At 31.7% G+C, this 24494-nt stretch overlaps 1 protein-coding gene, 1 long non-coding RNA gene, 1 other non-coding gene and 1 pseudogene across 3 annotated transcripts; all 4 read left to right on the forward strand.

Annotated features, from left to right (window-relative positions):
• Nucleotides 1-1354: 1354 nt before the first annotated feature.
• On the forward strand, nt 1355-3765 carry LOC121173770 (uncharacterized). The gene is made up of 2 exons (XR_005889131.1): nt 1355-1488; nt 1588-3765. It is a non-coding gene; the product is annotated as an uncharacterized lncRNA (long non-coding RNA).
• MIR9740 (microRNA MIR9740) lies at nt 3083-3230 on the forward strand. Its single transcript, NR_126777.1, has one exon. It is a non-coding gene; the product is annotated as a microRNA MIR9740 (primary transcript).
• A 4257-nt stretch (nt 3766-8022) lies between the features above and the next one.
• On the forward strand, nt 8023-16011 carry LOC100798764 (RING finger protein 10). Its single transcript, XM_041010787.1, has 9 exons — nt 8023-8339; nt 8666-8712; nt 8874-10154; nt 12479-12567; nt 13353-13455; nt 13529-13633; nt 14333-14450; nt 15319-15492; nt 15620-16011. Exons 1-9 carry the CDS (start codon nt 8165-8167, stop codon nt 15772-15774), a joined length of 2247 nt encoding a protein of 748 aa, XP_040866721.1. The 5' UTR covers nt 8023-8164; the 3' UTR covers nt 15775-16011.
• A 2223-nt stretch (nt 16012-18234) lies between these two features.
• LOC100799289 (beta-galactosidase-like) lies at nt 18235-23713 on the forward strand (annotated as a pseudogene).
• The last annotated feature ends 781 nt before the right edge of the window (nt 23714-24494 follow it).

A 24494-nucleotide genomic window follows, 5' to 3' on the forward strand; every position in this document is an offset into this window, starting at 1 on the left:
TGTAACCTTATTTTTTTTATTGGTATATAAAATATGATTTTTATGTTTTCTTTTCTTTTGTACGAATCAACCAAATATGAAGACAAGAGCATTCGTAGGGCCTAAATATATTTTGAATCCTTGATAAATTAGAAAATTTATTTTTGGATCCTATTAATTTTTTCTACGTTTTGTCCTTAATAAAAACAACATTTTTATTTCTGCTTCATGTTATTTTATTTTAGTCATTCTAGTATGTTTATTTTTTTTCACATAAAATATATAAATCATCTGTTATTAGTCCTATCAAATCATTTTTAAATGGACTAATACAAAATAAAAAAATATTAGTGACTTAAATGAAAAAACAAATATATTAGAAGGATTGCAACAAAATGATAATGGCCAAAAATAAAATTTTTATTTTATTAAAGATTCAATAAAAAAATAATTATTAAAGACCCAAAATAAAATTCGTAAATTTATCAGGCATTCAAAGTTTAATAACTATATTATATATATGTTAAAATAAAAGGTAGAGGTTAAATGATATGTATTATCCATATATCAAATGAGAGTTTTGGAGTTGATATATGTTTTTTTTTACTACCGGAGTTGATAAATGTTAGTTAATATATTTTAAGCCCATAATTGATAATGCAAACTTTTATTTTTCTAATTGGTATATTGTGTATGTAACTTTTTATTTATCCTTCTTATATAATCTTGTAAGATTATTGCTTGAACTAATTATATTTTAAAAAATTAAATAGAAAGTATGAAATATTTCTTATATTTTGTCATACATAAGAATTAAGAGAAAATAAAATATGTATTGAAAATATAAAGATATTTTATATTATCAATTAATCATCAACTATTATGAATGGTAAATCTATTTACTTTGATGATAACTAACTTCAAAATCATATAAAAGAAGAATTTTAATTGATTATTAACAGTATAAAACTTTCAAACTAAAAATGCACGCTAAATCATCTCAAATTAATATTAATACATATGACTTTTACATATTATTTAATCAAAACAATAATCTTTTAGACACTCGTTAATAAGATACAATATTTTATCTCAAATTAAAAACTATTAATTTAAACACATATTTAATAAAAGGAGTGCATTATAAGGATAACTATTGTTGTGGTTATCCACATCTCAATCTAATTTAGCGTGCACACCGAATAAAAAGTGAGTATTGTGTATAGTAAAATTCTATTGGCTGATTCGAAGACACACGGATTATCAAACAAATAATCGTGAGCCGTTAATAACATCAAATCAAACCGTGGGTAAAGGTTTCCGAAGCTTTATAATGTGGAGGTTTGCCAAAGACCCTCCATCTACATCTACATCTTACCATCACATTCACAACTTGTAATTATTCCTACCAGGCAAAAGTTCATCACATTCACAACTTGTAATTATTCCTACCAGGCAAAAGTTCATCACCTCTTCTTGTTCTCACCAAATAGACTATTTGACCCAGAGGTCCAAGATCGACCTTTGTCCATACTTTATAATTATTTTTTGTTGTGTTGACATCTTTTCTTGTTTCTAAAACTTATGTGCTCTTTTTGTTTATGTCAGATCCATGAGTCAGACAATGAAACTCCATTCATAGACTTTTGTTGCAGATCTATTCATCTGGTGAAATTCGTTGACCATGTCTTATATTTTTTTCGTCCTTTCTCTATTTGCTTTGCTCTATCCTTGGTTCTAACCATGACCAATACACATCTTCTTTCTCTATTTGCTTTGCTCTATCCTTGGTTCTAACCATGACCAATACACATCTTCAACGTAACGACCATGATTTTCTTGATTAATTAAATAAAGTAAAAGTTCTAACTCTTTTGTTATATTTAATTAGCTTATTTAATAGTCACAATTACATGATTATTTCTTATCCTCCATAAAAGACATGATCGATACCCACACAAATTGATTTGTTGCATATCTACTCAGATCTATGTGTTAGTTGAGTGAAGAACCCACACAAATTATATTGGACTAAATTTAACTCAATATCACTTTAAATTTATTTTGAATTATTTTAATACAAAACGATGCTATATTAAGAGTATTTTTGGAAAAATATTTTAAGAATTTTAATTAAAATTATGATTAACAAGTGTTCTAAAAATATTGGTTAAGAAATATTTCCTACTTACAATTAATTACTAAAAAATGTACTAAATTCATTATTTTTTATTTTTTTAACATAATAAATCCTTTTATTTCTATAGATAATTTCTTTTTTTTTTGTTTAACCAATGTGATTAACATTAGTCGTAATTACAAAATGTGTTAACCCAATCTAGTGGTAAGTTGATTAGGTTGGAAATGAGTCATGGTAAGTCATGTTCAAATTCTGTACTCATACAATCTATCGCTTGCAATTAAATAAGAAAAAATGTCATCCCTCACAAATACTTACTATTACTTCCTGTCCCTGTTACTAGTAGGTTGTGTCCATTACAACAATAAACTTACAATAATTGTTGTGCGTCTATTCTAGTAAGATCTCCTAGGTAATCTAGTTACATTGTTAGGTGCCTCGTGTATAATTTAGACTTTTGAATATACCTATGATGCTTACTCTAAACTATGATTGTTGTTTAATGTGTGTCTGTGTGCCAGTAGTAGATTTTATTAACATCCAAAGTTGTGATTTTATTGGCTTTTGATTTTTTTTAATATAGATTGTGTGGAACAATCAAAAACTCTAATTGAAACACTTATACTACAAGCCCTGAGAGCTTGGCACAACGATGCTAACTTGGTAGTGGCGAGCAAACTGGACTGCTCTCTCAGTCACATCAGAGTTTGTAGGAACTTCAATGAAAATAGGTTTGATGGCATGCACGTTGCCTTGGTTAATCATGAAGGGTAGTTTTAGAAATCTTGGGGTTCTCAATGTTCTTGAAAGTACACAACAACTTCATCTGCTGCAATAACCTTTCCTCCCACAATTCCAATAAAGCTTTGACCTGAAATTGAAGAAAAGGAATTTCTAAAAGAACATTGAAGGTCAAGATTGGATGATGGATAACGATGAAGAAGCAACACAAAGGTGGTTGTTATCTATGTAGGTTCCAGTGAGGGAAATCAAAGTGAAGGGTCCATAAACAATGAAAGAAGCTTGGTATGAGAGAGTGGGCAAGAGTGGTGTTAGTACGAATCATTTCTACCCTTCACTTTCATTTCCTTCACTGGCACCCACATAAATAATAACCTTTGTGTTGTTTCTTCATCATTATCATTATCATTATCATCATCCAATCGTAGTTCTCTTGGAATTTCCTGTTCTTTAATTTCAGGTCAAAGCTTTATTAAGATTGTCGGAGGGAAGGTTATTGCAGCTGATGAGAATGTTGTGGTAACTACTACTTCCAAAGGGAATCACCTTACTACCATTTTCGGTTATGGGAAGAAGCAAGAAGGCATGGCAACTGAATGAAGCCTCAAATGGAAAATGAAAGTGACAGGAAGAGTGATTGGAAGCTGCAATACACAAGACCCTTTGCTAGTAAGTTATCACGTTTGACTCAAAGAGGAGATGAGGCACCAACAATAAAAGGAAATCACCCAAGAGAGAAAGGGGGGACAATTTTCTTCCTGCAACTAAGGGGAAAGTTTCTTCTGATTTCTGTAAAATGGGGAAAGGGAATTGGGAGGAGAAAAACTTCTTGTAATTTTCTGTGTTTAAAGAAGAACTTCGATTGTATTTGGACACTGAACTCTTAATAGAAGAAAAACTTCGAATTGGTAATCCTTTTTAATTACCTATGGTTTTTGGTATTGCACTATTATTGCATGAAGAATGTCCCCTACTGCATATTCGTTTGATGTTCCATGAATGGCACTACACTGTTAGATTGTTGTGGTTGATCATGTTTGTGTGTTGAAACCTTTTGTTTTATTCTTGTTGCCCTCTAGATGTATGATGGAATAATTCGACCACTATTCTTTATGTGTTAATTTATCTGTTAGTATTCATTCATATAAATGCACTGAGTTAGTTATCCCTTTCCCTTTTGTGCTTTCGCAGTACATAAATCAAATGTGACTTGGTTTGTATAATTTTGATGCCTGAGATGGTATTGGTCTCACTGTTTTGAATGATAAATGCATTTGATTATACTCCTGTGTTTTTATTTTTACTTGACTAGTCAATGCCATGACAGAAAAACTGATATTCGTTCATGAATTCAAAGCTAGTTTACACATGTTTGACAGTATGTTGTTTTGAAGAGTTTATATATTAGTACGCAAGAGAAAAATGTTAAGGAGTACACTTTCAAACACACTCCTTTAGACACACACCTACTAATTGGTTCACCTCACCTCATTTTTTACAACTTTAACTTGTTTACCGATACTCACGTTTAATAAATTTATATTTTTTAAGACCCAAATTGTTATCTTCAACTCTAGACGCATTGCCCCTTTAATTTTCATATCTGGAAAACTCTCACAGGTGCAGCAACAAGCTTTGCACTATAGGGTCCAAATTCATTTGCAACTCTGTCATTGTTCAATCAAATCACTTAACGAATTGGAACAAATATAAAAGAATTAAATCAAGAGCAAGGACATGGGGCCATTGATCCATTGAATGAAGCAACGACAGCATGTAATGTGAGGCGTGGTTTGCGTGTGAAGAAGAAAACATGGAGGCTGATGGCAGGAGAGGAAAATGAGGGATATAACTAGGCAGTGAGTGGAACGAAGGGATTGGTGAGGATTTTGGGATCTCCTTAAATTCTCTATCCTGTATTTCTTCTCTGGCAAAACTTGTTATCGTTTGAATTATTTCTTGTTGGCATTTCAGATTTAACTATATTATTCAATTTGTTATACGTTCTATGCATATTACTTGTATTGAATTGCAGAACCATATCAGTCGGAGACACCTTTATTTGGTTTTCCGAAATTTCTAGTAAAAACTTGAGGATACAAAACGAGAAAATAAATAAGTTTAAAAAAAATAGAGAAATCAACCTAAATCAATTAAAAAAAAAAGCTATAACAAAGAGGAAGTATGCAGCTTTGATTTTGGATGAACCCAATGGTTTGCTCTATGAGGATGATGGTTTGCATCTTAAAATTGATAAATAAATATATATATATATATATATATATATATATATATATATATATATATATATATATATATATATATATAAAGCTACTGAAATTGGAGAACCGATAGACAAGTAGTGGTTTTAAAAAATGAGGTGAGTTGGACCAATTGGGAAGAGTGTGGCCCAATGACAAACAGTAGCATATATAGACTGTCGTTCTGTCACAGCAAGGTCGTGCTTTTCTTGTTCAGCATGATCTCTAAATGAATTTGTGCTTTTCATATATAGTTTTATTCTTTCACTTCATATATGAAAAATTCAATTTTTAGAAGTACCCACTTGTAGATTGAGTTTGAGCCCTAGATTGCCTATGGAATCACAACGATAATGCAAAAAAATCACTATAAACAAAACTATATATCAGTTTTAATAAATTCTTAAGTATATAAGCATAAAAAAACATTAAGTATATATATTTTATTTGATAAAAATATATTAATTCATTTAATAAAAAAATTATAAAAATGTTGAATTAAAAATGTCCATATTTTTATTCAGTACAACTTTTTCAATGATTTTTTCCCTATGTTATTTAAAGAAAAATAAAAAAATATCATATTAACAAAATTTTAAGAATACTAATTAAAGATAATTACTATAAAAAAGAAAACTAATTAAGGAAAATGAAATATATTCTATTTATCATTTTTATTTTTTATTTTAAAAATCAATTAATAAATTTTCATTTTTAAGGAGTGTTTGTTTCACGAAATCTTATAGTATTTCTAGGAATGTTATTTCCAAAAATATTATATGAAAATGACATTCATGGGTATTTCAAGAAAAATAATTTTATTTAACTATTAAAATTGGTTGAGAATCTTTTTATATTTCCAGGAATATTTAAAGAATATGTTTGGTTCACGATATGTTTTCATAAAAATATGTTATATTACTAAAATCTAAAATGTCATTTTATATATTAAAGAACTTATTATATACAACTTGAATTATCGGCTCTGATACCAATTGTTGGTCAGATTCGAGGGGTACACCTGTGGACCATGAGTCACCACATAAGGAGACCTGACACCACACTTTAACCCAAAACCTTAAGGCTCAGGTTTATGGGTCTTCTCCTCACTTATATGGTATGGTGCTCAACCTCTTCACTTCTACTCGATGTGGGACTTCACCTCACACATGTAACCCAACACTTACACGAAAAGATATGATGAGACTAGACACTTGTAGTTTGCAAATAACAATAAAGAATCTTACAATTTTTTCTAATAAATTCCTTAACTACATCTTACTATTAAAAAAACGTAACACCAAAATATTTTCTTCACTCTTGTAAAGAACTAGCAACACAAAAGACTTGTACAACAAAATTTTAATAGGATAGGAAACATACCGAGAAGACTTATAGGAAAAGATGCAAGATGAAATTTGTATTAATTAAAAACAATCTAAAATAAGAGTTCTAGATAATGAAATAATAAGTATTGGTATTGAGGGTGTAATAGAAATTTTACATGATTAATATGATTCTCACCACATAAAAATCCATATTTTCATTCATGAGAATCATTTCAATATAAAATCAAGTTAAACATGAACTTCTCATTTTCCCGTGAATAAAAGATACCCCAAGAATATTTTTAAATTATCTTCAAGCAAACATGTAAATATATATTCTCATCTCCACATTCTGGAGAATCTCACAAAAAGTCCGTGAAACAAATGTTCCTAAATAATTTTTTCTTGCTTTTATTCTTTAACTAATTAACACCATAGGAATATCATTTGATAATAATACTATATGTCAAGTAGCAAATAAAAAAAAAAAACTGGAGATATTGAATTTGAGTCCCAACTCTAAAATTATGTTAAAAAAATATTTGGACGAGTTTAACCGCTCATAGTTGTCATTCCAGACTTAAACACAATTGTCTTTAGTAAAAAAAAAACTTGTCTTCTAGACAAAATAAAAAATGAAAAAAGAATACCATTTGATAAGAAAGCATGCCAAATAAATTAAATACTACTAAATAAAAAAATAAAAACAAGAATTGATTGTGTTGTGGACCTTGTGGCTTGTGGTGGTGGCGGTAAAACTAAGGCAAATTGACCAAAACATGTTCCTTTTAGAAACTTATTCTCAAAAGAGGTCTGTTTCAAAACTTTTTTTAGAGGGGGTCAGTTTTTGGAGGGATTTCGCTAGTGGAGTTAGCGAGTGTCCGGCGAGTTGGACACGTGGCAGCAGCTAGGGGAACTCGCCAGTGGAGATGGCGAGATAGGGTCCACGTGGCGGGTTCCGCCATTCATAATGGCGAAATGCTTTTTTTACGGAATTTTTTTAAACTTGAAACGGGTATAACTTTTGATAGGAATGTCCATTTGAGGCATAATATGTTGAAATACTCGAAATCGAATAAGGAATTTTCCAGAAAGGGATTTGATCAACTCATTTTTCCAAAAAAACGCCTCTAAGTAATTCAAAAGTAGGATTTAAGATTAAAAAAATGGGTGGTTGAATCTTAAATCCATTTTTTGGAAAAATGAGTTGACCAAATCCCCTTCTGGCAAATTTCTCATTCAATTTCGAACATTTTGATATATTATGGGTCTCAAACGAACATTCCTATAAAAAATTATACTCGTTTTAAGTTAAAAAAAAATTTCGTAAAAAAAATATTTCGCCATTACGAATGGCGGAACCTGTCACATGGACCGTGTCTCGCCATCTCCACCCCCCCCCCCCCCCCCAACTGCTGCGGCCACGTGTCCAACTCGTCAATTCTACCAGCAAACTCCCTCCAAAAACTTACCCCTTCAGATAAAGTTTTCTTTTTTAAAATAAATTTTTAAAAAAAATCCGCTTTGGTCAACTTGAATAAAACTAAACCGATATTCGGTAAAGATGCGGCAGAGATACCCACGCGAAGCCGCGAAAGACACAACCCAACACAAGACAATAAAAGGTGTATTTCATTCAACACAGTTTGGTAAAGTAGAATAGAGGAAGCCGAACCAACGAACCAACCCCAAACCCCTCTTTTTCCAGAACTTTCATGTCCATCTTGCCCTCACAAACCCAAGCCGCATCTTCGTCTTCTTCCTCTGCGCCATCTCCTAACCCTAATTCCCAACATGGAATCGGAATCCCTATTCCTCAACCCTTCCCTTCTCTTTCCCCCTCACCAATCAACCTCACTTTCGGATCTCTCCAGATCTCCGATACCCCAGGTTCGCTAGCTCCTCGATCTCTTCGCTTCCCTTTCAATTCCTTATGTAATTTGGCTTTTTTTTACTGTTTAATCGAAAGAGAACTTGGGGGGGGGGGGGGGGGAATCGTGGTGTTCAAGTTTTTTTTTCTTATTGGGAATTTAATAATCTAAATTGGAGTGTGGTTTTGGGTGTTTAAATGGTCGTTCGTTGTCTTATTCAACTGTTTTTAAAAAGAGGACTTGAGGGTAAAGGCGGGTTTTTTTTTGGATATTGAATTTTGGAGAGTGTGATTTTGGGTGTTTAAATGTTGATTAATTGATTCAGTGATTCGATTTTGTCGTTAGGTTCATCGGCTTCAGCTGCTCAAGATTCTGGTGGATCTTCCGAAAAGGTAGTGTTTTTGGTTTTCCTTGTCTAGGGATGGATTATTTGTTTGATTGTGTTTCTTAGTTTCTGGAAGCTTATGGCGTTATAGAAGTGTAGAATTACGTGTTTTTATCTTTGTGTGTGGGTATCTGTTGGTTAAATTTTGTTCTCTTGTCCAAATTTTAGGTGACAGAAGTAGGGTCTCCAAGTGGAGTAATGGTTTCACCTCAGCAAAACTCTAGAACAGGTTCTAGGAGTCATGGGGGAAGACGGACTGGAATGGGAACAGGAACAGCTTCTTATCATAGAAATCAACAAACTCCTGGGTCCGTCCATTCTCACGGAAGTGCCCCTTCGGCGGGGAGAAAAGCTCAGACGGTGAACGGGAATTACTTGCTGAATTTTCAATATGACCCGATATCCCGTTCTCAACCACGGGGTCCTCCTCCTCCCCCTACCACTACAAGAAGGCATCGGAAGAGGAAGCCGTACAACAAAGATTTGTTTCTGCAGGCAAATTACAAGTTCATGGTGCTAGGTTTGGGAAATTATTCACCTGAGTCGATGGATCCAGATAAAATGTTGCAGTGGGAAGATATTATATGTGTGACATATTTGACCCCCTTTTCAGTTCAGTGTCCAATTTGTTTGGAGTATCCCATGTGTCCGCAGATAACCACATGTGGACATATTTTCTGTTTCCCATGTATTCTACAGTACTTATTGATGGGTGAAGAGGATCACAAAGGTGATAGCTGGAAAAGGTGTCCTTTGTGCTTTGTGATGATATCTGCCAAGGATTTATATACCTTGCACATCACAAATGTAAAACAGTATCAAGTAGGAGATAATGTTGAGTTCACCTTTTTAACACGGAAAAAGGATTCCTTTACTCTGTCACTTAAAAATAAACGAGAGACAAATACCACATCAGGTGTCGATGGAGATATCTGTGATCCCTTTTCTAAGTTCACTCTTATATCAGATGTAGATCTCTCAGTGAAGCATGCAATATCCGATCTAGATGGTTGGCTAGCCAGAGCTGATTCAGGTCTTGTTGATGACCTGGAGAAGCTTCCTTATGTTTGTGCTGCAATGCAACAATTAGAACAGAGGAAGAGGTATTGGAGTGAGCACAGGTCTCATGACAGTGAAAAATCTTCTATGATTATTGATTGTGGACACCAGATACCATCAACAGTTGCAAATTCTATGGATACTGATGATGAAAACTGTTCTAATGGATCAATAACTTCTTCTTCTGATTTCCTTGATCAAAATAAGGTTATGATGTTGGATAAGTCAACTGCTGGAGCCTGTTCGGATCAAAACTTGGATGTGGAGAAAGAATTAATAGAGCAGGAAATGAATTTATCTTCTTCATATGAGGAGAAAAATGATAATCAAAGGCATTCAGAAGGTGTTATTGGAGATGTGAAGGAAAATAGTTCATACAGTTTCTACCAGGTAATGTATGACAGTTGGTTTTAAATTTGTGTTCTGTGTCCCATGTTTCTTGCTTCATAATTTTCTGTTTGAAATGAACGTGTCAATGTTAGAAATTATATGGAGCAATTTAACATCATGTAGTAAGACTTTTTCAGACAACTTTGTTCTTTGAAAGTGGTGGGCTTGACTGAGGATAGAGTAGGATTATAAGGGTTTGTAAAGATGGATGGAGACATTAGCTATATTACTGTTTTACACTCAGGATATATTTGGAAGTTTTAGTGCCTCTTTGGTTAGATGCCAAAATCAATTCCTCCCACTTTGGCATATGTTTCAATAATATATTGTTGAGATTTAGGGTACTTTTGAGTAAACAACTTAATTAAGTGCTTATTGAACAAATGTTAATCGTGCAAGCATTTTTGTATAATTTGTTTCAACTTTTAATAATTAAAGAGGAAATAAGGTTAAATTGTTTTCATATAATAAGTTCTAAGTTGCTTTTATAAGTTAGTTATCCAAGAGATCTTATTGAAATAAGCTGAAAACAATTTATGAACATATCATAAGCTTTGCCAAATATTTACACAATTCCTTATAAGTTATATCATAAGCCTAAATAAGATGTAAATAAGTTATTCTAAATGCACCCTTATTTGGGCACACATCACAATTATGACTTATGTTAAACAGTTCAGAATCATTTCTATTATAATCAATTATACCCAACTTTAAAACAAATAGGTACTTAGAGAGGATGGGAGGAAATAGAAAGGCACGAAGTAAAATGGAAAGGGGAAGGATGGAATGGAGACAAGTTGTGCAGTAGAGGTTATGCATGAGATATCAATATGCCCATATGAATGCTTTTCAATTAGTTCAATTTATGGGTGAAATTAAAATGAACCCCTTGTTATCCACCAAATTGGTAGAGAAGGGAACCTAGTATTCTTCCTCCTATAAAATCTTAAGAAAAATCAAAATGAGTGTCTGTTAAAGACAACAGGTTGTACCATGCTATTGAAAGGAGTAAAAGCTGAGTTATAGGTTAATTTGATATGGAACAAGAAGTATGAGATCCTAGAATCAGTCTCTAATTAATTTTATCTATTTATTTAAATGAGTTTTGTATGTATATGTTTATAGTATTACACTGGGAATGTTTTGTTAGATTTTGACATGGTTAGGTCATTTTGGAGATTTTGTGTGTATCTCTCTCTTCATAGATATTAACAAATTTCAAATGAGAGGATCCATTCACTCTTAAACTATTTCTCTTTAGAGCTGGAGTATAAAATAAGAAAACTAAAGTGTATGGGAAATTTTCAAGATTAAACTGAGGAATGGAATATAACAGCAGCACTAGTAACTTAATTGGTTTGTCTCTCTCAGTAGTATTATTGGCATACAATAATTGCATTGCCCTGCAAACAATTGGTCATCATGAACTCTCTTAGTGTGCTGCTCTTAAATTGTACTTCAAGACAAATAAAGAATTGCATACCAGCTTTCTTGAAAAAGAAAGTTAAATGAAAATAAAGGCTCTGATATGAAGATCATTAAGGCTTGCTTAATTCTTGCAATACAGCCTGTATTAGGACTCCATTGGTCTTTACATAGTTTCAAAACAATGTATATATATCAGTATGACTTGTACTAACCATGTTATTATAATATATATTATTTTTGCTGATAAAAAAAAATCATTAAGGCTTGCTAACCTATGTTACTCTTTCAGCATTCATTGTTGGTCTCACAACTGCTCCCTTTTCTATTGACTGATTTTTCTTGTACCTTATGATTTTGTAACAATATCATTAATGGGGAGAGAGAATTTTCTAGTTGTCAGCATAACACTGAGGCTATGTCCAAATAGGATCTCTAGACTTCAACCACTGCTTCCTACTTGAGAGCATAGTTATTCATAAATTTTTTAATCAGAAGTGGAAAATTTGAGCTGCTTTTCATTCTATAATTACATCATTGATTATGATATTTTTCATTTTGATGTAATCTAAAGATGAATTGTTATTCCAATGTTTAGATGTTGAGCTGGTTGTGTGAGTGGATGCTGATATAAGCCTGACTTGGTTGCCCATACTGGCGAAATGTTAACTTTGAACTTTAATTATCCATTGATGTCAGATTATGTCTACCTAGCTATCCTAAGCCCTTTTATCTCTTAGACCCTCCCTGAATTTTTTATGCTTAAACCAGCTTTATAAGGACCCTCTCTTATGTGGAATTGCTGCTTTTAGTTTCATTGAGGAATCCCTGAATGTTTTGTGCTTAAATCAGCTTTAATGGTGACATCTGGTTGTTACAATACTTGTCTATTTCAGGCTGCTGATGGTCAGCATCTAATTCTTCATCCTCTGAACATGAAGTGTTTGCTTCACCATTATGGGAGCTATGATATGCTTCCTCACAGGTTTGGACAGAGTCAAAATTTATTTCCCCTATATGCTTAGAAAGTGGAAAAATGTGTGTTGGTTTGTAGGCTTAAGGTCAAATAATGTTGTCATAATGTGGAACTATTTTATCATTTTAAGCTATAAAATGAATTGTCAAGTCTCTATATTGGTTAATGAACTTATATGCACCATACAACAAGGACCTCTAATCTCATTAATATTATTTATATACAAGTCCCTGTTGCAAAAGAAGATGAATGCAACACAAACTAGTAAGATTTCACTAGTATGCTATTAATGCCAATCCTTATGACATACAATTGATTTCAAAATAGAATTGAACCTCAGCTACAGACTAAAAAGATGGCATTCAATTCAAATGAAGTTTGGTTTGTAATTCCTGTGTAACAGAAACACATTCAATGATAAAAATCAGTGAGAAACACCTGTGAGAAGTTATAACAACAATAACCAATTAACCATGAAGCCTTAATCCACTAGGGCCATTGGCTTCATGGACTAATCAACTTTGGGCTCTATCAAAGACCAAATATTCAATATATGTTGCTTCAATTTTTATCCATTTCATCTATATGTCTATGTCTACAATAGTACTAGTAGTAGTGGTAGCATTTGTTCATTCAAATGTAGGTCTGGCTGTCTGAGGAATGAGGATATTAGTTGATGATGATTAGAATATCTGTATTTATGGTTGATGTCTTCATCTTGAATGGACATCTTTCTATTTAGAGGAGCATTACTTATCATTAAATGATTTTTTACCAATGTATACTGATTGCAGAATAAGTGGAAGGATTCTACAGTTGGAAACAGTTACTCAGACTGAAGCCATCAGGAGGCGGTATCGATTTCTTAGTCATTTTCCATTAACCACAACCTTTCAGGTGCCTGTTAAAAGAGTTTTATACTTCCAAGATATTTTTTATGGTTCATAATAGATGTTTGCTAATTTTTCAGCTTTGTGAAGTTGATTTGAGTGAGATGTTGCCTCCTGAAGCATTGGCCCCATTTATAGATGAAATCAAGAAGCGTGCAAATCAGAGGAAGCAACTTGCAAAAAAGGTATCCATGTAGCCCATAATATTTTATTTTTGTAGATTTCATGGAGTCTTGTACGATTTTGGCGTTGACTCACATATTTCACCCTTAACATGTGTATAAAAGGATATGATAATGAAATTTTTCTTGGAAAGCTGATTTTATCTACTTTTTCCCTTCATTATATGCCTCCTTTGTAAGTCATTTTGTTTGGTGTGCAAGTAGGGGAGATTGTGTGTTAAGGAAATCTTCTAGGGTTGGACCAGACAAAACTTTAGGGTTTTGCAAGCTTATCTTTTAGGTTTCTGAATCTGGAGCCCATTTCTTGTTAGATTACAGTTGAACCCGGGTTTGGTAACTTCTTTTATGGCACTGAAATGGGGCTCATAGCCTTCTAATCTATGGCAGATCCAAAACCCTAAGTCAGTAGGTGCAAATTATAAAAAATAAAATCAATGGGTTCACTTATATAAATATAGATAAAATAAAATATAAAAATATAAGATTTTATTCACAAATTTGATGAATTTTAAAAAATGAGGGAGTGCAAGTGCACACCCTCACTCACATCCACCACTGCTTCTAATTGCATGTTTGGTATTTTGATTCTTTTATGTTATCAAATGCCTTGATTAAAAATTAATATATTTTTGTTTTGCTATCCAAATATTTTGGAATGTGCTTTCTCATGTTGCTGGAATTATGTTGTATTCTTGTTTTTAGGAAAAGAAGGAAAAAATAAAGGCTGAAGCTACTGCTGCTTATTCTCTTCCCATATCATTAAGTCATCAGTTTACTTCTCGCGATGATCCTCCAACATTCTCCATGGATGACTTTGAAGGTAATCTGCTTTTTGGATGTTGGAAGATGGTACTTGGTTGTTAGGATAAGGGTTCTGCTGTAATTTATCTGCAATCCCTCAAGACAGGGTAATTGTTAGAGGTAGTTCCACAATGGAAATAGTACAGAACTTGAACACAAATAAAGAACAAGGAACGGAACCACCAGGATTGACTCCTGAGAGACAGACCAGTTGCAGGCATAGTACCAAAGGGATACTCAATTTTGGATAGATAAACTTAGATGTAGGTCCTTAGGTACTTTTGGTACTGCTTTCCTATCAGAATTAGAGTTTCACCTTGATTATTGATGCTAACCTTTAATTATTATGTGGAATATTGAGGTGAAACTCCAATTTTGATTGGAGAATAACACCAAAAGTACCTAAAACTTCATCTAAGTTTTGTCTCTTCTGGATACCCTTCTCTCCCTCTTCCTCTTACTGCTGATGATCACACCAAAAAACCACCTCTACTGAGGGGACCTCCTCCTGACTCTTCCCAACAGTCTCAATAGATTCCTTGAAATTTTCCACTCTCCATAATGATTTCTCCTTGACTTTGCCCAATTTACCCTCTCTTCTCATTAGCATATTATATCAACCATTGTCATGGGCTTGCTTTGGGCCTAATGTCGAACCTCTATCAGAATTTGTTGTCATATGACTAGAAATCTTGCTATTGTAGAAATGTTTTAGAGTGAGAAAATGAATGATTTATGTATGCTGTAATTATTTGTGTGCTGTATTAATTTCCATTATTGTACTTGGGCCTTTTGGCTATTCAGGCTGCCTCTTCCGTTTTACTTTTCATTTATTGCAGCTAATGATGTGCTATGGTGTATATAATTCTTGCATGTGTTTTGTTTAGCTCTAGGAAATTCAACTATATCATCAAGTCCTCCCCTAGCTGGGGAGAGAAAATCATTCTCAAATGTTACTAGGCTTGGGTTTGCTGCTGCTCATGATTCTCCATCCTTACAAATTCAAGAAACTAGTGGTCTACATAATAACAACAGGACCTCTGATTCTTCTGTCTCAACAGGTATTAAATGTTTATGCAATTTGATATAATTCTACATGCCAAAATTTGTTGTTCTGTATAACCGAAGAATCAAGGTGCTTCAAGTGCCCAAAAATGTTTCATGTTCTCAACTACTGTGATTCTGTAGGCTTGAGAAATGGGGAGACACAATCATACTCCAATGTTATATCAAGAGCAGAATCTAATATAAGCTCGAATGCACCAAAGACAAATGAGTTGGGGAAGAAGGGAAAGAAACCAAATCGAGTTCTTCTGTCGACAGCCGGTGGTAGGCGTTATTGATTACTTGGTTGCCGACCCTTACCCTTACCCTAGATTATGTGGGTGTCAAATGATACCCAACCTTCTCCCGGCTAGTCCCAAGCCAAACTCTTTTGGCAGATTATTTCAGTGTAGAGTTATTAACGTTCTATGGATTATATGTACTTTATGCGCTCTTAAGTACTTATAGATAAGTAGATATGTGTGGAGTGAATAAATGTTTTTAGCAATAAACAAGCCAAAACAGTTGGAAGTTTAGTTTATTCTTTCTGTGGATCTGTAGAACTGTGCTAATTTAATCCAGACTATGAGCATTGTTGCACACTAGGATAGGCATTAAAATTGGATGAATATATAATTTTTAAAGAAAGTGTTCTAATAAAAGAGTAAGGGGTATTTTTACCAAAAACTTTAATTATTTACTACGTTAAATGATCTAATAAAAGAATACTTGTGATAAAAAAAAAATTAACCTTCATCGTAAAAAGAATTTTGTGGGAAACAGTTAAATCATTTTCGGAAAACATTGAACTAACACACTAAATCTATTTTTCAATTTCTATAATTTTTAAATTTCAAATACCACTCAAATTAAAATTAAGGGATCAGAGTGTATTTAATTAGAATTTCAAAGGATTCAAAGATTAAAAAAAAGTTTTGAGATATTCAATCAAAATTTTTAAATAATAAAAATAAATTTTGTGATATTCATTTAAGATTATTAAGAATTTTTTAAAAAATTTAATAAAGTTTGTTGTTATTTAATTAAGAGTTTTAATCATTTAAAAAAAATTGGTATTCAAAAGCATATTCAAAATAACAATTGATAATAATGTTATATTAAATAATGTTACATTAAAATAACGTCGGAATCCGATGCCTAACCAGTTGGATTTGATCGCTCATTCCAGGTTAATTGCGTGACAGATTCAATAGGAAAAAAATATATAAAAAATTATAATTAATAAATAAATATATGGAAAATCAAATATTAGACCAAGATAACAATTTCTTTAAAATAGGAAAATCAAAATCACCAAGAAAGAAAAAAAAAGAAGAATAAAATCACATATTAAGAATTATAAGAGTATTAAAATTACAATTTAGTCAGTTTTTATTGATAAATGTTTCCATTTAATTACTACTTGATTTTAGGAGTGTATTGGATTAGAATTTAAAAGACTATTTTGACATAAAAATTATGTAAATTTTAAAAGACTTTGTAAGAATGTAATGATTTTTAAGATTTTATTAAATGACTTTTATAATTAGAATTTTGTAGTTCAGATTTTAATAAATTTACAGAATATAAAGTCATAAGATTTGAAATGACATTATGAAATTTTAAGATTTTTAAGGATTATGTGAATTTTTAAAAAATATTCAAAGTTATTGATAAAGATCTATGAATTTTGTTAACCTAACACTTAAAATAAAATCTATTTTATACAAAGAATCTTAAACTTGTTACATAATAAATCAATTTCCCCTAGCATATTTACAAGCACAATAGATTCATTCTCCTTTAATCATCAATTATGTTAATTGTACAAAAATTATATACCACAATATATGTCAATAGTATGGATACTTGTAGTCATTCACGTAATAACAATTTCACCAAACAAAAATATGTCAAATAATTGTTTCAAACTTCGTTTATATATTTATTCACTTATACATGGTTCAATTTTCACGTTCATTAAAAATATATATTTTTCATGTTCATGTCTATTCATATTCGTTTATATGTATAAACATGTAGTCAAAATGCTCCCCACATTAAAAGAATTGAAAAAATCTCTCATATCACATGTTTTAGGGCATGCTGACCATTAGTTGGAAGAGTAAAAATTATTATGAATATCTATCGTTTTCAACAAAGAGACAAGGGTTTATGTGTGATGGAAAAACAAATATGTCAATTTACAAGAAAATAAAGAAAGAAAAAAAATTCATGAAATCTCAAGGGTTTAGATGAGATTGTTTAATGAGTATTTTTTCATAAAAGATCTCATGAAATTCATTATAAGAAAGAATTTATCAAAATTTATATATTTTTTAACATAGTTGTGAAATCCTATTCGGCTAGACCGATCCAACCGAGATCCGATAATCTAACCAAACTAGTTTCACTATTGGATCGATCACGCAATTGACCTGGGATGACCAGGACAAACTCATCTGGCTAGGTACCGGATCTCATTTAAACTAGTCCAATCCGATCGATTTTACAAAAAAAAATAGACTACCTCTACGACGTCATTTTGATGTCTCATTATTATCGATTGTTATTTTAGATTTTAAAGTATGAATAAATTTTTCTTACTCAAATAATGTTAGTTGTATATTTATATATAACAAACACATATAATTTTAAATTTTTAATATATATCGAGTCAAATTAGACTAATTACTGATTGGACCACTGATGTATTGGACCACCTAACTTTAACCGTTTAATTTTATTATAAATAGAACATGAAACATAGATTATACTCACATCGACTCTTCTTCATAGTAGGTAATTTCTTTGTGACTCTGTGTTGCAATGACGGGGCGAAAGTGTTCTTTGAGTGCAATTTTTCTGCTATGTTTGTCTTTGATTAGCATAGCAATCAATGCACTTGAGGTTTCATAGGATGAAAGGGCACTTACAATTGATGGCAAAGGAAGAATCTTATTCTCTGGTTCCATTCATTATCCTCGCAGGACTCCTGAAGTAAGCTACTTAATTTTTTAATATTATTTTTGCTAGTTTTTTTTTTTTTATCCTAAAACCCAATTATTAGTATTCCGCATTTGAGTTTGTATTACTGTTATCATTGTTTTTTTTTTATTAAATTAAATGTATTTAATTTTTTATTTAATTTCTCTAATATATATTTGACAGATGTGGCCATATTTGATTCGTAAAGCAAAAGAAGGAGGACTTAATGTAATTGAAATATATGTTTTTTGGAATGCCCACGAGCCTCAGCGTTGTTAGGTTTTTCCTTGGGACAAAAATTTTCGGTTAAATATATATGTCTTGGTTTTCTGACTGAAAATTTATTTCACTTTATTTTACCCTTAAATTTTGCAGTATGATTTTTCCGGAAATCTAGATCTTGTTAGATTCATTCGAACCATTCAAAATGAAGGGATTTATGCGATGATTCGAATTGGTCCATATATAAGCAGCGAATGGAACTATGGGTAAATATAATATATCTCTAACAACATTATTAATTACATACAAATTATATATTTATTAAATTCAAATAAATAATTGCTTTTATTTCCTATATATCATCAGAGGTCTCCCAGTTTGGTTGCACAATATTCCCAACATGGAATTTAGGACACATAATCGTGCATTTATGGTAAGTCTTTCATTTATTTATTTTTTGAGAATAATTTTTTTGACATGTTTAAAGTTCTTTTCCTCCTGTTTTCCTAAATTAATCCTACTTGATTATAGGAGGAGATGAAAACCTTCACCTCTAAGATAGTGGACATGATGCAGGATGAGACACTATTTGCCATACAAGGAGGACCCATTATTATTGCTCAGGTTTTAATTTTTCCAAACGTTTCCTAATTAATTGTATATATTTAATTTAGTATAACTCACATGTTCTAATTCTTCTATTTTATATTTTTTGCATACACAAAAAAAGATCGAAAATGAGTATGGAAATGTTATGCATGCATACGGTAACACAATATCTCAAATGGTGTGTCTTGGCCTCTTGGGTTATGTCTCAACAAAGTGATGCTCCTCAACTCATGGTAATAAACAAATAGATACAAATAACATATAAGAATTATTATTATTTAAGTAAATATTTTTTGCAATTTGTTTTTATATTTTTCTCTATTGATCATATATTCATATTACATATCTTATTTTATGCTTTCTTATATATTTTTAGAAGCTGTTGTAAAAATTTATTTTGAAATAGTATTATTTGTATATAAATATTATAATTTAATATTAATCTACACGATCAGTAGTAAAAAAAAGTTACATATCGTTTTTATTTTTATTTTTTATAATTTCTTACTTTGGGTTTTGGTAACTACCTAATTAATTGTGTTTTCTTCTCAAAATTAGATTGACTCGTCTAACGGTTATTATTGTGATCAATTTCAACCTAACGACAACCACAAACCCAAGATATGGACTGAGAATTGGACTGGCGGGTTAGTTCTTCATTTCCAATATTTTTTTTATATTAATTTTTAAATTTAATGTTGTCATATTATTGTATTAGTGAACGTAACAAAGTTCTATATTGTTATTGATGATGCCATGCCACGTTAAGTTTGACAATTTGTTTGCTATCAGCTTATCAAATATATAAATAAAATTCTCAAATTTCAATCTAAATTTAACTTTTGTTTTACCATTTAGGTATAAGAATTGGGGTATGCAAAATCCTCATAGACCCGCTGAAGATGTAGCTTATGCAGTTTCCAATTTGGTGGCACATTTCAAAATTATTATATGGTAATTATTTTGCTTCACTATATATATATATATATATATATATATATATATATATATATATATATATATATATATATATATATATATATATATATATATATATATTTGAATTTAAAAATATTGTACTGTTATTAATGTTGACACTTTATTTGTCCAGTACCATGGTGGTACCAACTTTAAACGAACTGCCGGAGGCCCATATGTCACTACTTCGTATGACTATGACGCTCCTTTGGAAGAATATGGTAAAGCATATAGTTAGTTGATTAACATTTTTTTTTTTTGGAGGAATTAACATATACTTTAACATACTCCTAACTTGTTCTGTGACTTCCATAAAACGATATTATGCTATAGTAAACACCTTGTTTAGAATTTTTTTTCTTATTTTCAAGATTAGCCTATTTACTTTTAGTACATTTTTTTTATAAGGTAATTTAAATCAACCAAAGTGGGGACATCAGACAACTTCATAACCTTCTAAAGTCAAAAGAGAATATCTTAACTCAAGGTTCCTCGCAAAATATAGATTATGGCAACATGGTTACAGTAAGTTTATGTCTTTCAACTGTTTCTCTGTCTCAGTTTCCATATATATTAATTTGAATTTGTTAGTAATGCAAACCATATTTTGATAGGCCATAGTGTACACTTATGATGGAAAATCAGTTTGCTTCATTGGAAATGCACATCAATCAAAGGATGCTACAATTAATTTCCGAAACAATGAATACACCATTCATGCCTGGTCTGTTTCTATCCTTCCAAATTGTTCTTCAGAAGCTTATAACACTGCAAAGGTGATGAGAATAGTCCTCAAAATTGTTATTATAATAACAAATTTTCCTTTTCTTTTATTACATGACCAATCAAACTTTAGACAGAAAATGTTACTAACACTACTAGTTAATTAATACTATTTACATAATTTCAAATCAGGTTAATACTCAGACAACTATAAAGGTCAAGAAGGACAATGAAGGCTTAGAATATGCGTTGAAATGGCAATGAAGGGAAGAGCTGTTTGTCCAAATTAAAGATGGACTAATCACCGGCATCATTGACTTGACTGCTCGAAAACTCTTGGATCAAAAGGTTGTCACAAATGATTCTAGTGATTACTTATGGTACATCACCAGGTAATAATATTCTATGCATGTCCTTTTTAATTAATTCAAAGTTGAGTAATGTTAACTTCTCCTATTAATTATATCTTCCTACAAATCCTCCTATTACATTTTATGATAAGTATTAAATGAAAAGTAAAACAATTTTTTGTCTTGGAAGTATAAACATATTTAAAACTTACAATAAAAAGTAGGAGGATATGGTAGAAGGATTAAGAATTTTTCTTCAAAATTTTGTTATGTATTGTGGTGCATCAATTTGCACACATACCTACTAACTTTCATGAGAAAATTAATAATTTCCCTAGCATTGACATCAAAGGAGATGATGACCCTAGTTGGACCAAAGAATATAGGCTAAGAGTGCACACCAGTGGGCATGTACTCCATGTATTTGTCAATGGAAAACATGTTGGTAAGTTTTGACAGCAAAATATCTTATCCACTTATCCCTTTATTATAGGTGACAATGATTTTAAATTTCACGCACCCATTCTTTTTTCCTCACAGGTACCCAACATGCTAAAAATGGACAATTCAAGTTTGTTTCCGAGTCCAAGATCAAATTGACTACCGGGAAGAATGAGATATCTCTACTTAGTACCACTGTTGGATTACCCGTAAGTGTAACATATTGTATGTTCTGCACATTTTGATAATTCAAGACATTATTAAACGTTGTAAAATTGCATTCTGTAAATTATGCTGTTTGAAATTCTGAAGACCTTTGTAGCCATATGACAGCCTTGATATTAATTGTGACAAAACAAATCACATTTATCAATAATTTTCTATACTAAAGTTTCAGAAATCTTCATAACCGTGATTGCAATTGCAATTTAAAAGCTTAGATTATATTTACATTGTTGGTCTTGATATTTGATTCTGTAAGCTAATTTTGCTTCTATATATTTACTCAGAACTATGGTCCTTTCTTTGACAACATCGAGGTCGGTGTTCTTGGTCCGGTTCAGTTGGTGGCAGCAGTTGGTGATTATGATTATGATGATGACGAGATAGTCAAAGATCTCAGCAAAAATAAAGGGAGTTATAAAGTTGGACTGCATGGGGAGCATGAGATGCATTACAGCTACGAGAATAGCCTCAAAATATGGTATACAGATGCTATTCCGACCGAAAGAATTTTTGTTTGGTATAAGGTAAAATTACTAATTGTTGCTTTAACTTATTCAAATTACTTTGCATCAACAATTTCTAAGATCAAATTAATTAGCTAGCAATTGATTAGTGTTTCTTTTTAGACCACATTCAAAAGTCCCATTGGAGATGATCCTGTTGTGGTTGATTTGAGTGGATTAGGAAAGGGTCATGCTTGGGTAAACGGTAACAGCATTGGTAGGTATTGGTCAAGCTACCTTGCAGATGAGAATGGTTGCTCTCCAAAATGTGATTATCGTGGTGCATACACTTCTAACAAGTGCTTGTCAATGTGTGCACAACCTTCTCAAAGATGGTAATCAAATCAATTTCTTCACCAAATTAATTTTAGAATTGTGTTATTTTGGTATAAAAACTCATTAGCATTTTATATTTTGTTGTATTGCAATAATTAGGTACCATGTTCCATGCTCATTTCTTCGTGACGATGATCAAAACGCATTGGTCTTGTTTGAGGAATTGGGAGGTCACCCCTATGATGTCAACTTTCTCACGGTAACTGTTGGAAAAGTTTGTGCAAATGCTTATGAAGGGAATACGTTGGAATTAGCATGCAACAAAAATCAAGTCATCTCTGAAATTAAATTTGCTAACTTTGGCTTACCAAAGGGTGAATGTGAATCTTTTCAGAAGGGAAATTGTGAATCTTCGGAGGCTTTATCGGTCATCAAAGCGGTAATGTGTCATGCCATGCCTTTAAATTTCTTCTCGGTTCCTTTAGGTAAAATGGTACCTAAAAGAATGATAAAGAAATGCCTAATACTACTAGTTTTTTTGTTGACATTTTTTTTCTTTTCTTTGCAGCAATGCATTGGCAAGGATAAATGTTCTATTCAAGTTTCTGAGAAAACACTTGGACCTACGAGGTGTAGAGTTGCTGAAAATAGAAGATTAGCAGTTGAAGCGGTTTGTGATATAAACGTAAGCGGCGAAGGGAGGAAACACTAGATTTTAATGTGCTTTGGGAAATCATTTAGGACTTTAGTTTCTTTTATTCTATAGTTTTCATTTTTCTTTTGAGTTGTAATGGTTTTGACATAGAAAAACCTCTTCAGATGTTTGTTTTCGGTTCACAAGTAGACTAGGATGTAGATAGATAAAACTTTCTCCTTTACATTGAATGATATATAGTTTTACTTTTGGTATAATATTAGTTATTACTTTTTATACTAGCTTGCGATTGAGAAAACTACTTTTTTGCCTTAAAGGAGCCAGATGAAAATATCCAATGCATCATTGTGACTCCAAGCTTTTCACAGACTAAATCATCTAAGTCATACTATTGAGTCATCAATTAACTTGTTTTACAAGCATGATCAACTAAAGAGACAAAACAAAATAGTAGTAAATAATCAGTTAAATGTGAGATAAAAAAAAGAACAAGGAAAAAAAGAAATTACATCCTCGGGAAGGCAATTCCTGCAATATCAGATAACAAATGCAGGAGGGACCTCATGGAGCCTAAGATCATCATTAATTCATAGCTTTGCTTTTAGCAAGAATATCAATAGGTGTATTGATAGTTAACTTTTAAAATTCTTTCTACCATCATACTGTATTTTTATTCATCCAACTTATTCGTGCATAACTAAAATATTACCCTTAGCAAGTTCAACCAATATTTTTCTTTTGATGATGCTTCCTAGCTTTTTATTCTACTTATATTTAAGAAAACCAATCAATTTACTTGAATGGCCATCTTGAAATTCAGTTCTCCAATTCAGTGCCAAATTGGGAAAGTGCTCTTGTAGAGGACCCATGTTCTTTCAAAGCATCAGCAGCAGCATCCTTAAGCTTTCCAATTCTTTGGTGAATCCCTTTCCCTTCATCACCCAACATTAGATCTTTAACCACCTTATATAGCAATTTCTTCTTTTTCCACTATGCCATCATCCTCTCTAAATTTGGGACTTAACCCCACTTTGAGTCCCTCAACACAC

Source organism: Glycine max, chromosome 16 (assembly GCF_000004515.6).
Source record: "Glycine max cultivar Williams 82 chromosome 16, Glycine_max_v4.0, whole genome shotgun sequence".
NCBI classification, from domain to species: domain Eukaryota; kingdom Viridiplantae; phylum Streptophyta; class Magnoliopsida; order Fabales; family Fabaceae; genus Glycine; species Glycine max.